The sequence below is a fragment of the Calidris pugnax genome, unplaced genomic scaffold (genome assembly GCF_001431845.1).
Source record: "Calidris pugnax isolate Ruff unplaced genomic scaffold, ASM143184v1 scaffold70, whole genome shotgun sequence".
In the NCBI taxonomy this organism is placed as follows: Eukaryota; Metazoa; Chordata; class Aves; order Charadriiformes; family Scolopacidae; genus Calidris; species Calidris pugnax.
In genome coordinates, this window is record NW_015090862.1 from 16,789,960 (window position 1) to 16,804,611 (window position 14,652).

The window sequence follows — 14,652 nt, forward strand, 5'->3', positions numbered from 1 at the left end:
GCTGTCTGTTACCATCCTAGGAAAACAGGATTTAAATACAGCAAAAGTATGACACACGGTGTAATTATACACATTACAGAAGCCATACAACCCACAGCAAACATTTCGGGGGAATCAGCTTTACTTCTCCTGACCGGTGTTTTTTCTGCTTAATAGATAACTCATTTAATGCATTTCAAGGAGTCGCAAACAATTGCAACTCGCAAACAATTTCATACTAGCTGGGTCACTTCCAGTTTCACTCCCTGGTTAGCAAAGGTTCAAGGTTCCCTTTCAGCTGACGTTCTCCATAAAACTCTGCTAAAAACCAACAGTAAAGAATTGCAAGGAAAGCCAATTGTTTCTGAAAATGCTCTTTTCTCAATAAAATAAACCAAAAAGGACAAAGACACTTTACCAAAGTAAACAATCTCCCTAGAAAAACCTGAAGTGAAAAGCAACAGCAAAGTTACCACAAAAATACTTTTAATATACTCACTTTAATATGCTGATTTGGATAGTAACCCAAATGAGCGATGACTGTGAAATAGCGTTCATTAGGAGAAAAACACTGCATATTAGTGGAAGAGCGGATTCTTTAAGTGCTACATGAATGCTTATCAGGAGACTTAATTCTCTGCAGCTTTCTATTGAAGTGCAATTGCACCTACAAATATCTGAACACTTACCCGTCCACCTGTTCCTCTCCCAGAATATACCGCAGGTTCTTCAAGAAAGACAGGGAGACTAATGCATGGGAGTGGCGAATCTTCACATACCCTGTTACTGTCTCAATCAGACCCATGAAATTCTCCAGCTCCGAGGCGATATTATCTACAGTAAGAAAAATATAATTTTATTATTGCAGAATTCATAGCGTTAACTGTTATTCTGCTTAACGCAGTATTAGCTTGTTAAAAGAAAAATATGTTTGTGTTTGTTGCTTTTGAACATGAAAGACACTGGTATTCCTCCCCCAGTAACAGTTGCCTGTGTGGACAGATGGTTGAAGGGCAAAATAAAGCCACAGAGCAACAGTGGAAAACCAATCTTGCTTTTCCAAACTGGTATACCTGCTTTTTCCATGGACATTGCATTCTGAAGCCAGCACCAAATGTTGAGCCAGCATTCTGGCAAGGATGAAAAGACCCTTGTGTAAATGTACACATCCATGAGACTGGAATTGCTCTTTGGTTACAGAGCAAAGCTCAGGCAGAAAGCTCCATTGGAAAACAGAGAATGAGGCTGAAGATGAAGAGGTGGAGGTAGCGCACTATTGGTCTTCTCTGGGGCACAAAGCGGTGCTTTCAGTGACCTAAAAAGATTTGGCTAAAAAACTGAGAACTCTTGATGAAACAGCAAAGATAAAACCATGAGGTTTTATGCCTTATTCCATGGAGCATGTTCCATGCAGCTCGCTGAAGGTGATTTTCTATAATAAATTATTAAAACGACTGCAGAGCAAGCTCTACTCTTCAGTACTGCTCCCTCCCTAGGAAATGTACTGTCCCTGCCTAGGTCTGCAATGCCCCATCAAGGGGTACCAGGCTCAAGCTTTGAAGTCCTGGCCTCTAGTGATCCCTGGCCCATGCCCATTGCCTGGTGTCACTACCCTGTGAAGTTACACTGTGGTTGTGAGGGGCAATTTTTAAGCATTCAGGATGAGAGAAGCTCCTACAGGGTGTGTTTGCTGCCATAAAAAAAACCCCAAAGTCCTAAGAGATGGTTGGGAAGCCAAATTACCAAACACCAATGGTTGGTTCTCATACCAAATAAGCCGGGTGGAAGCAGATGCTCTTCAGCAGTCTAAGGTAACACTGGAAAAATAAAAAAAACTCCACACTTGCCCCAGGTAACTGGAACATCTCCTCATAAGGGAAGATTGTACCTGTAGCAGTGGGACCACAGATGAAATAATCTACATGCTGCTGTTTTTAAACCCCGAAGTTTTCATTCAGCAGGAAAGAGGGAATCAAATATATATCTCAATCTTTCAACCTTATTCATGAAACCAAAAGGGACCTTCCATAGGGAGATACATTTCCAATGAAAACTAACAGTGATTTTTACTCTGCTTTTAAGAGCTCATCATCTGTCAACACTTCCCTGGCTGATGAATCACTGCTCTGACAAATTTAATCCAGGGCTTGTTCAAGACATGTGACAAAGGTGGCCAGCTCACTAATGATGACCACCCAGAGGCACAGAACTAGGCTTTATATGTGCTCTCAGCACTCTGGATTCCATGTTTTAGCAAGACAACACACCTTGCCTGAAAAAGTGAGGATATGCAGTCTTTACAGTGCCATGCCTTGCTTGCAGATTAGGTATTTACCTTCCCAGATTCAAGGATTTTTGACTTTTCCACCTTCTTGGGCCTTTGCTATTCCTTTGGGACTACTGCTCATCTCACTGCCTAATCCTGGTTCCCTGTCCTGCCAAAAAAGCTAACAAAAATACCAGCTTTCACTGCCTTGTAACTTGGTAGCTGCCTACCCGTTCCATCTGCGTGTTGGAGAACAGTGCTACAGTGGGCCAAATCAAACAGGAGCACCGCTACGGGACTGGAAAGTAAACAGTTTGCTGAGTTTTTAATGTTCTTATCATTATGCTGACAGACAAAAGGAAAAAATATTAAAATCAGCCTTATCAGAGGTTCATAAAGAGAGGGCAAGCACTTACTTCCACGACGGATGTTGATCAGCAGATTTCCCTTGAGAATTGTGCATCCCTGCAACATTTGTGCTGACGTGACCGAGTCAATGGTCTTCGTTTTCCCGTCTTCACAGATTTTGGGACAAGGCCCCTCACAAGGGCTGCAGAACATGCTGTAAGGAAAGAAAGGGAAAGAAAGGACACTTCATGTGTGCACAAAACATGCCATAAAACCACAGAATTGTCCAGGTTGGAAGGGACCTGTGATCACTCCTGGTAAATAAAGCCTTCTCCATAGCCTGGATAACCAGGTCTCCTGTTTCCTTCCAGAGAGGGCCCACATTTTCCCTACTCTTCCTTTTATCCCTGATGTACCTGCAGAAGTTTTTCCTGTTGCTCTTGACATTACTGGCCAGATTTAATTCTGTCAGGGCTTTAGCTTTCCTAACCTGGTCCCTGGCTGCTCCACCAATTTCTCTGTACTCCTCCGAGGCTACCTGTCCTTGCTTCCACCCTCTGTAGGCTTCTTTTTAGAGTTTGTCCAAGAACTCCTTCATCCAGGCAGGCCTCCTGGCATTTTTGCCTGACTTTGTTGGGATGCATCACTCCTGAGCTCAGATGCAGTGACCCTTAAATATTAACCAGCTTTCCTGGGGCCCCTGTCCCTCCAGGGCTTTATCCCATGGTACTCTACCAAACAGATCCCTCAAGAGGCCAAAGTCTGCTCTCCTGAAGTCCACAGCAGTGAGCTTGCTGTCTGCCCTCCTCGTTGCCCTAAGGATCTTGGACTCCACCATTTCATGGTCACCGCAGCCAAGTCTGCCCTTGAACTTCACATCAGCCCCTCCTTGTTGGTGAGAACAAGATCCAGCATGGCACCTCTCCTCTATCACTCGGAGAAGGAAGTTATCATCAAGGCATTCCAGGAACATCCTGGATCGCTTATGGCCTGCTGCATTGTCCCTCCAACAGATATTGGGGTGGCTGAAATTCCCCATGATGATGACCAGGTGAATGTGAGGCTGCTCCACTCAGTCTACAGAGGGCCTCATCTGCTTGGTCCTCCTGGTTGGGTAGCAGACCCCCACTATAATGTCACCTGTCCCTGCTCCCACTTAAACAATAAAAGAAAGAAGCTTCCTTTTTTTAGTAGTAAGCTCTGATTTCAAAATCCTGCACTGTAACATGCCACAAACCACTAAAAGCTGCAGACACAAGCAAGAGACATTCAACTAAATGTACAAAGAATGCTGGAAATGCTTTCCATTTGCAACTATTTGTTAACACCACCTCTGGGGAACAAAACATTCACTGGCCTTGAGTTACAGCTCCTTTCAATCTCTGCAGCAGAGCACAACAGTGAGATAAGATAGGATGGCCACGCACTTCAGAGTAAGCAGTTCAAACAGCTGGTACTACAAGCTCAAGTAGATAACAAAAGAAACATTTCTCAGGTGAATATCTGGATCCCAGCAAAGGCAGCGTTAAGTCGCTTACATCCAAATGTCAACTGGAGACCGCCTTACTATTTGATCAAACAGACAGATGACACACGTGCACAGACACAAAACTGGTGCAGGTATCACCACAACCACCTTTCCAAAAAACCCAGCATCTTTAACAGCCTACAAAGATATCTTTTTAGCAAAGTACTGAAGCAGTATGAATTTTAGCACACTGACTATCCTTTACTCAAAGTCTACGACTTCCAAGGGTCAGCAGGCAAGTAAAGCTGCTTGCTTAAACCACTGGCAAAGTAAGAAAATCATAAGCACACATCACTCCAACTGTTAGAATTAAACAAGAGCAGGTGAATGACTTTCTTGCAAGAAATTATTCTGTATAATATTGTCAGCTGCTGCATTATTTTTGTCACCATCTACATGATTGCTCTCTTCTGAAACACCATTGTTATCTTCTGGAAACAGTGATAATGGGGAAATAAAATTAAATAAACCAGAGAACACACATGTCTAAAATGCAAGCACACATAAAGCAAATAGTATGTAAAGCAAAATAATGCCTGTGATTTGTTTTGTGTGATAATGGTCATCGGTCAACCTCCAACCCTGTGTGCCTGGGCTTTCACTTTCTTGTTAGTGTCCACCTGAAGACCTGCTTCTGCATTGTACTGACCTCCTCAAGTCCTTCAGAAGAATCTGTGACACCTGACAATGCACAGGACCACACACAATCAGACTTTTCAACAGGGAGCTCATCTAAGCAAGCCTTTACCAGGAAGTCACGGAATTCCCCATCATATGTTCTCACTTCTACCTATTGAAATTTGCATCACAAGCTGCCGCAGAATAAGGGGTGGAAAAACCCAAACATTGACAACTCCACTGGACTTCCCAAAAAGCTGCATTACCTTTGGCTCCCGTTGCGTATGAATCCGGAGGGGCACTCTGCCATGCACTCGTCGTTGTGAATCACAAACCTCTCGTATTCACTCGTCTCGGTGGCGGGGACTTTGGAGCAAAACTCTTTGGTCACGCAGCGCCAGCCCTCGAACTTGTAGGTGTTGGGAGGGCAGGTGGGCATGCAGACCCCTTCGTAGTAGTAATTGCGACAGGCCACGCAGGCGGTGTTGTTGTCGGGTGCCGTGCAGCTCCCCAGGCACTCGGGATGGCAACACTCATTTTGGTCTGTACAGGCTCGCTTGCCACATGAGCTGGGGCACACTGCAAGACAGAAAGGCAGGCAGCGTGAACAAGAGCTATTAAATAAAGCAAATGGCCTTAAAGGAAAAAAATCCATGCAACTCTCTACTTTCATTCCCTGGGCTCTAGAGTATCTCTGCAGAAGAACCAGCTCCTGTAAAACTGAGAAATTAAATTCTGTTTTTCTCAGTTCTAGTTGCTTGAAAAGATCTTTTTCTCAGATCAAATTTATAACATGAAGCAATTAAATAATAAGGAAAACTGCTGAAGGCGAGATCAACATAAGGATAGTGGAAACAGCCAAGAACTGGAACCTAGTCCATAACCCTAGTATTATGGTTAATTTCCTTTTTTTTTTTGAGTGCTGACTGATTGTCTTTCTAAGCATTTCTTGTCTTTCCTATTTGTACTTCAAATTGGTCTTTAACTGGCAAGAAAACAAGCTTCCTTTAAACGACTTAATTACACTTGTACAATAAAGCAGTGCTATACTGCAGCACACATGGTTAGGTTGACCCCAATGTAGCATCCCAATGTTGCTTATGTATGCAAAATGAGGTTTAATAAAGTACAGATGGTACACATCAAACGCGGTGGAATCATGGAGCTACTATTTTCCCCTGAAGAGCATAACAGAATTCTGCCTTATCCCCAAATTCTGAGTTCAGAGAACAAAATATGAAAGGAAGGCAAAAAAAAAAAGGGGGCAAATTTATGGAGGCATTAGTTTTACATGAAAGCATCTCAGCTTGGAAGACAGGAACAAAGAGCAGAATCGTCAGCAGACAAGCTCACCACTGCTACATCAAAAGAAGTGGCAGCATTATATTTATGTAACAACAACATTTTGATTACAGCGTTGTATGGCCTTTTAGCCATGTGAGCTGTGTGCCAGAGGCTCTGTAAACAAACACAGATAGGAAATCTGGTTTGCATTAAGTGACTGCCTTCCACTTTCTAACTTAGCAAAAACACAGTACCAATAATAACAGCATAAAACAAAATTTCAGTAGTACAACTACAGCGAGATCCAAGCAAAGCACCACAAGACACTCAAACTGAACTATCTGAGCAAAAAGCAGAGAACCAGCAAAGAAGTCAATATCCCAAAATGAACACAGAAGCAGCAGAGCCCGGTCTGTAGAGAAAGACAATGTTTTAAGAAACCGTAACAATTCCACAAAAGTTCCGCATTGCAATTTCTCTTCCAGTTTGCAACTACGGTGTTGTTTTAGTGCAGGACCAAACACTTTAAACTTGCCACCCTCCTCTTCCCATAACGAGACCTAGGCTTTCCAGTATGTTTTCCAATCCTACTGAGCAGAGCACCACAACCATTATACGGGACCAAAAGCTTGACAGTGCTATTAAGCAAAAAACCCAAAAAAACCCCAACCCAAAAACCCCCCAAAAAATCCCTGTTCATAGCTCTGCATCAGGATCTGGGCATCATATGTGAAGTTTTGATTTCAAGAAGCCTTTTTCTGCCAGCTTTAAGGTAGCTTTCACCTTGATAAGGGCTTGTAAAACTGCTATCAGAGAATTTTCTGTTTATTGTCAAAACGTTTCTGTATTGATCTTGCCTATTTTTATGCACTTTTTCTTTAAGCCCTACCTGCCAACTTTGAACCCTTAAGCATCTGGGTACAAAGCTGGGTTCTCCTTATACAATCCAGACTAAGAAAGTTTTTGTGGAGGAAATTCAACCTGTAGGTACTCCCCAGGTAACCAGTGTGAAAGGAATAAAGTCTGCCCAGGTGCCACCTTAGTAAGGCACCACAAATTGCCTCTCACCTTAAGGAATACAGTACTGCTTGCATTTGTGACTGCTAAGGGATTAAAAAAAATTTTAAAAAAATCAGTGTGTCTTGCTAGCAGATGGACTGCTGTTCTGAGTGGGTGCCAGAACTCACATTTTGTGTGGTAGCTACATTTCCAGTTCACAGCCCTGCTAAGAAAAAAACCACGCACTCCCCATGCCTCCCTGAAGTTCATTACTAGATGTATTGATTAACTACATGGTTTTTTTTCTTTCTTCTAGACAATTTGCTAAAAACCAAACACTGCTACATTAAGTATTCAGATAAACATAGTAGAAAAAGATTGAGAGTATTTCATTCCTGGGAAAGACTCTTGTATTCCCTTAATGCCTCTGCCATTCATGAGCAGTCTGCTATATAAATAGGATTCCCCGCATCTCCTGGTAAATCTGCTGACTCTTGTCTACAGAAATATAAATTGAAGCACGGGAGGATACACAAGTTCACATGCAAAAGGCAATCAGTGAAACAGGTTTTCAAAACTACAGTAATATTTTAATCACAACCATTTTAACAAGAACTCTCGAAAATTTTTTAGAGATAATTTCTTAAAAGCTCAGCAACCTGGCTTTTCTCTCAGTCCTGTTTTTTTTTCTTGTTCTTGCTAACGTTGGCACAGTTTTCAGCCTGGAGACAATACGGGTATCCTGTTTCTTTGAAGAGGCAGAACAAGAACTTTTGTGTGTGTGTAGGATATATTATCTACAACAGTCTTATCTGCCTTACGTGACAGTTCCCTCAGATATCTCCGTTATAAAAATCTTACTGCACAACACTGGCTGGCCTTACAGTCCAGCCCCATCTATCCTCCGAAACTGTGCTACTCAGGCTGCTAGATTTGTACCAAAACATTTAAAATGCAGGTTCCAAAATACTTTTGCCAAAAAAACCCCCTGAAATACGCTCGATAACTTGTTGACTTTAGTCCGCAAGAACATTAGAGAGACAAATACAAGCTAATAGCAGGCTGATGTTTGGGGACAGAGTTTATCAGCCAGGTACAACAGTGCCTTGGACCATGAAGGCTGATGACTGTATTAAAAAAACCCAACCCCCCGAACAAATCCTTGCTGACAAGCAAAAGGGGAAAAAAAAAAAAAGCTTAATTATCATCACGTGAAGCTACCAAGATAATGGAAAATTTCAGAGACCTTGGAGGGCAGCCATGGAAGGAGGAGGTCAAAGCAAGACCTGGAGAAGGGCAGACCCTTAAGCAGCTTCATGACTTTATATTAAAGAGATGATGGAGGCTTGACTAGACCCGAGTGTCTATTTACATCTAGTGAGTGAAAGTACTGAATAATCAGCCGATCTTCAGAGGACATTACAAGAGTACCAGTAGCCACAAATCAAATTTACTGGAGCAAAACCAACAGCAGTAGTTTCTTGGACTATCCATGCCTCACCTTCCCTACAATTTCACCAAATGAGAAGTTTTCCTTGTCAACAAATCAGGAGATTTTCCAAATACCACTAAGGTTATTATAATCACTCGCAAAAAAAAAAGGGAAAATATTTCAAGATGCCCACTTACTAAGCAAATCAGATTCAGACCTAACAGAGAGAAAGGAGACACTTCAAAACTAAATGCAAAGATCTTACAAACAAGAGGAGCTCCAAGAGAATCTGACTCAGAGACTCATTATTCTCAATTAAAATCCTCAAGATGCTAAACCAAAATTGCAAACACAAAGCAAGGTAAATCCTCAAACATACACCCAAAAAAAAAAAAAAAAAGGCAAGAAATAAATCATCTCTCTGTATTTACAGCAGTTCCCTTTCGGACAGCCTCATGCTAAGGAGGTGGCAGTGAGTCTGTCTGTCTGACATCTCCCACCTCCTGCTATTTGAAGCTCGCACAAAGCTAAATCTCGCGGCAAACCCTCGGTGCCTTGACATCACGCCCATTGCACAGTTTGGGCAGACAAAAGTGTTCTTATCTCCAAGACGCCATGACTTCAGCATCGCCGAAACAGAAAAATCAGGTGAATAAACAATCAGTCACAGGGGAAGTGAAAAAACAGGGCCAGAAGAGGAAGGCTCCTGGCAAGCCGAGGCACCGGCCCCTGCCAAGGCTGGCACCCCGCCAGTCACATGCGGGCGAGCAAAAGGTTGCCAAGTGCGGGATAAATATTTTTTTAAAGATTCTTTCTCTCCTTATAAAACGATATTCGATCCTTCCTTTTTTTTTTTTTTTTAAAAACATACTGTTTCTGCTTTTTTAGAGCATCCTTCACATAAAATAATGTTTCAGAAAGAAAAAGGGGATAAAATAAAAGCAAGCCTAGTTTTGAACAGAAAGCAGAGGAGGAAGGGAGCCTTTTCTCCCAGCCAACTACTGAAAAAATTAGCTGTCTAAATTTATCCACAAAGACAGAAAAAAGCGGTCATTTTTGGAATGTTAATCCCTCTACATGACAGAATTTTTAAAATACTGCATTTTAATGGTCTAAACTTTGGTACGGTCTTTGAAACAGCTGACTTCAAATGCTCAAGCAGCCTATACAAGACCTGATTTCTTTTGCCCAGTATACTGTGAGAATAGAGAGACCGGAGAGACATTACTCAGAAAATCCTGTTCCAGTGATTCATAGCCAGAGCTGGAATCAAATAACTACAGAATAAAGGCTGCAATAAGGAAATACACATATTAAATACATGCAGTAACGTGTTCCAATCACAGAAATATGGGTACAAGTCATCTCCAAAGAACTGAGGAAGCCACTTAGAACAGTGGTATAAAATCTTTATAGTGGTACAAACCCAGGGATTGGTAACATATTAGCAATGGTATATTTTTGTCTTTTCAGTCTTTCCCCTGCACTCAGAAACCTGGTATTTGATGCTCAGTTAAAGTCTGGAAGGGAAAAACCGCTACCATGTCGAACAGCTTCCTTTCTAGCAGTTAAGGCATAAAGTCTGGCAAATTTTGAAATTAACAGCTAGATCTCATTTCAAAGTTCTGTTCAACCCAGCCCTGATGCTAGGACTTCAAAATGATCATCTCCTTCCTCTTTAAACCTCTAGAATGTATACAATCATGCCCACCAGTAAAATATTTGGATAGGTCTACACAAATTTATACCAAGAAGCGGGCATTAAGTCCACAGCCTGCAAGCTACATCTGACTCGAGATATCTCACCAGTCATGTTTACATCCTAGTCATTACCAGCCCCTTTCTATCTGGCAGACCTTGCCAAGGGTCTTGAAATTATTTCGAAGTTGTTCTGTGAATTATTTTCTTCCCACTACTCAAATCCAGCTGAAGTTTGACTACATCTGGTCGGCTTCCACACAAAGCTTTTTGGTCTCTTGTTTCCTGGTATTTCAGTTTGTCACAGATGCTGTATGCTGTATCCCCTAAGTGAAGGAGTAGGTGTGATGAAGCATCCAGAACCTCAAAAATCCTCAAAAGGTTTGCCCAACCTGACACCAGCCCACTCCCTGCTCAATCTTTAACCATATGAAAGATCGATCAAGCAATCTACTCTTGCATCCCCTTCCTTGGGATTTTATGGTTGAAAAACAATCCCACACCAAATGCGTGTATAGCCAGTTGTTCAGCAGCTGGATCCAACTGCTCAGCTGGAAGCACCTGTAGATGATTCTAGAGCAAAGGAAGGGGAAGAAAGGAGCAGAGAAAGGTTAGGAGAAGAAAGCCCAGCACCACTCAGCACCTGGAGATTCCCAGACACCACCAGATGCAATAAGGGTCTGTCTATGAAACAGAGGAAACATTCATCATTCAGTAAATCGAACACTTTGCTGGAATACATTGTTGTGGTGAGGTACTCCATGCCTTCTAGTTTTACAATTTTTTTTTCTTCAACGTTACTATTTTCCCTCCCCTTCAGAACAGCTTCAGTACCTAGAGTGTTTCAGAGGAGCACCCACACCAGCAGAGCTCCGAGGAGCCCCCAGCCCATGGTGTGGTTTGTAGTCCCTCAAACACACAAATGCCTCGGCACAATGTACCTGGAGCTCTCCTTCCCAGTCAAAAACCCCCAGAGCAGCCTATTAAAAATGATGATGAAAACAACGCAAATATTTCAGTTGGATACACTGGAGTTCAATGACCCCACCACCTCTTTTAGCCATCCGTCACTCATTTTTTACCTTATAAGTTATCTCAAGAAAACGCTTCCAGGCCTCCCAGCTGCGATACATAACAACACGTGTGCTAAATCCATTTTATTTAGAGCGACTAGAGGACTTGGGGACACTACTTGGCACTGTAAAAAACCTCCCACCCCTTCAGGTTTTCTGCAAGTGAAGCAATCAACCCTGCTAAAAGCTCCAGCAGCGTTAGAGCTACTCACACTGCACCAAAATTGGAGCAAATGGAAACCTGAGTGAAGAAAACAACTACCTTAAACCACAGTCAACAGGAACCGAGAGATGGTACAGTGACTCCATTTGCTGCTAAGTGCGTAACACTAACGACCAGGAAGGTGCAAATAAACACGACTTATTGACAAACCCAGGCAGCACGAATTGCATTCTCTTTCAAAACAGTTTGTGTTGCCCAGCACAACTCGGGCTGGCATCATTGCAGCTGGCACCGGAGAGGAGGAGGAGGGAAAATAACAAGTCCATTTTGTCCCTTCCACGCCAGTATGAATTCAGTACATAAACAAACCCCACTGAGGCACATACACAAGCATCTATGAGGCCTTCAGGCCACTTTTACTCTATCTTGGACACCGGGTAAACAAATTGGTGGGGAATGTTTTGCCATCAGTGCCGCACTGTTCTAGAAACATTTCCTCTACCAACAGGGAAATTTCCCACTGGAAGATGGAAATCAGAAGAGCGACCCGACGCCAGCGGGGCTGAAAGCAGTAAAAGCCAGGGTCACCTGGCAGCGGTGAGAGCTGCTCCCCGTCCGCTCCAATCCCCCACCACTCACCCGCACTGATTTGTTCACATTTCTAAAAGGGGCAACTTAAGTTCCCAAACTCTTCAGCAACACCTAAGGAAAGAAAAGGGCTGCTGCAGAACAGCTCGGAAGCAAATTATTACTATTTTTTTTCTTTTCACTCCATATTACGAGCAATATACCGGGGTTTTGGTTCTTGTTGCTTCAAGCAAGATTTAATCTTGCCTGTCTTCCAAATGGTGCAAGCATACAGCAATAAGCTTTATAGGATTTAATTAATACACTGCAAGCAACGAGTGCTGGTCAGTCATCTCCTGGCAAAACCCCAGCTGGAGGAAGAACACTACTCACATTCCAGATTTACTCTAAAGGAGGAAGACAGTTTGATAACATTATCACACCGGCCTAAATTATGTAGTTCTCTTAACGCTGAAGGATAATGGCAGTTTAATCTTGGGGAAAACCAAAAAAGTCACTGGTTTGGAGGGATTCAACTCTTGCTGTTCCATGAATGCCCTTCACATTTCTGCATTAAGCCCATCAACAGGTTTAACCATTCTGGCATAACCAATGAAACATAATGCTCATCTTAGAGGCAAACATCAACCCTGCTCCACTCCAAGGATAATTACCCTGAAAATGAAAAGGAAAAAAAAGCTTCAGTAAAACTAACGTTTACAATACACACAGTAGGGCAAGCTTTGAAAGATTTTGTTCATCTCCAACCAGGATACCTGCGTTAGCAACAGACAACAAAGTCTCTTGAGTTTTAATCATCAAAAAGATTAAAACTCAACGAAATAGCCAGAAAGAGCAAGAGCATTCAAACTGCTTTACTACAGAGGAACTTTTTCCAAACTGTTCATCTGCTAGTGAGATAGGCCACTGAAAACAGGACTAAGATCTAGTTATTTGGGAACCCGAGAGAAGAATTCCAGTGGAAGGGCAAAACAAGATGCAAGAATACTGATGGATTGGAAAGTTATCAGAGACACTTGGGTGCATTTGTTTTAAATTACGGACTAGTAAGTCTGGGAGTACGTCATCATTTACGATATTTGCACATTGCAAGTGAAGGCATCCTGTTAAGATCAACATCACTTCAAACAATATTAAGGGCAATTATGTTCAAAACGATTAAACAAAGTATTTCCTTCACGACTTCCAGAAATACAAGAGAGTGTAAGCAAATCCGACAGCAGCGGAAGGTTGTGCTCTTGAGATCCACAACAAACAAAAGGTGAGCTCTTTCCTTGGTTTAAATAATCATGGAATAATTTCTTCATTTTAAATTTTTTCTCAATTATAACACAGTAGGAATAGAGAAGGTGCCAAAGTTTGTAGGACCCCAAAACAGACTGGAAGGTCACACATTAATCCATCTCTTAATGTATTTTAACAAATTAACAGGCAGCGTGGGCAGCAGACTTGAAATATGCACTGAAATTAATTTCTTCTCAGATCACAACTGGGGACGGAAGTGCTTCAGAAGAAAATAGGAAAATATTACACCACAACTGGGGATGGAAGTGCTTCAGAAGAAAATAGGAAAATATTCAGTATCTTTTCAGACTTGATGTAAATTGCTTTCATAGTCTGTAAATCATCCTAAACTGTCTGGACATGAACTTCTAACTCCATCCTACATGGTTTGATCTCCAAAGAAGAAAAGTGCTGCAACAGCTGCCTGTTCTTTTGTGGGTCACTCAACAGCTCTGTCTCTGGCTAGGAACGGCTGAGCCAGGTTGCAGAGCCTGCTTGGAGAAGCTCAGGGATGCTCCTGATCCACAGAAGCACTGGACATCGCCATGACCTGAAAGGAAGCCCCAAGAGAACTGCTGCAAGTTCAGCAGCTCTTTATCCCCACCTTGCTCAAGCCAAGGCTGAAACAACTGAAATTAGAAGACACTGGGAAAAAGTGACTTGGGTCAGTGAGGGGCACTGATGGGACCAACATACGGGTTTGGTCAGTGTTTTCTTCTAACCTTATCCTAACTGGAGGATGACATTATGTCATCCAGCCTGCACTTAATCCTAACCAGAGGATGACATTATGTCATCCAGCCTGCACTTAGTCCCTTATCTTTAAAAACACCCTCTGTTATGAGACGGAGCTATTTCAGTTCTTCCAACATGTTGATAAAATAAACTGAGCGAGAAAAGCCACGCTCTACTACGCCATCCCCCAGAAACTGCCAATACAACTAACACACTCATAGGAAAAAGGGGACCCACCTCACCGTTGGCCGTGTGGTCAAACACAGAGTTCATACTCGGATGGGAGAATTGTCTCTCCCTATGCACATGCACAAGCTTTTGAGGAATTCCTACTAGTACGACTAGAAAATAATCATAATAATAATGACATTGCCTCAGACTTTGTAAATCCTGTCCAATAGCAAGGATTTGTGATCAGATTAGGGAGCACCGGGCAGTTTTATTTAGAGGAAGGACAGTCAAGGTGAGCTGTATGGCTGGATCTGACAGGGGCTCCAGGCTGCAGCAAAGCCAGCTCAGCGATGCCGCCCGCCTGCTCCGAACCTGGAGACGGCATCAGATGGCACTTATTAAAGAAAAAAAAGGGGGATTCATGTTTTTGATACTAGCACAAAGTAGGAAGCACGCTGCTTCCCACTCTGTTTCTGCTAGAGTTTG

At 42.6% G+C, this 14,652-nt stretch overlaps 1 protein-coding gene across 1 annotated transcript in view; it reads right to left on the bottom strand.

The window, feature by feature from the left end:
* Positions 1-14,652, bottom strand: part of IGF1R (insulin like growth factor 1 receptor) — a 151,994-nt gene that overhangs the window by 37,483 nt on the left and 99,859 nt on the right. The window contains exons 3-5 of the mRNA XM_014944315.1: positions 5,006-5,318; positions 2,662-2,807; positions 669-813 (exon numbers count right to left, since the gene is read on the bottom strand). Of these exons, the coding sequence (XP_014799801.1) occupies positions 669-813; positions 2,662-2,807; positions 5,006-5,318 (604 nt within the window). The remainder of the gene's footprint in view (positions 1-668; positions 814-2,661; positions 2,808-5,005; positions 5,319-14,652) is intronic.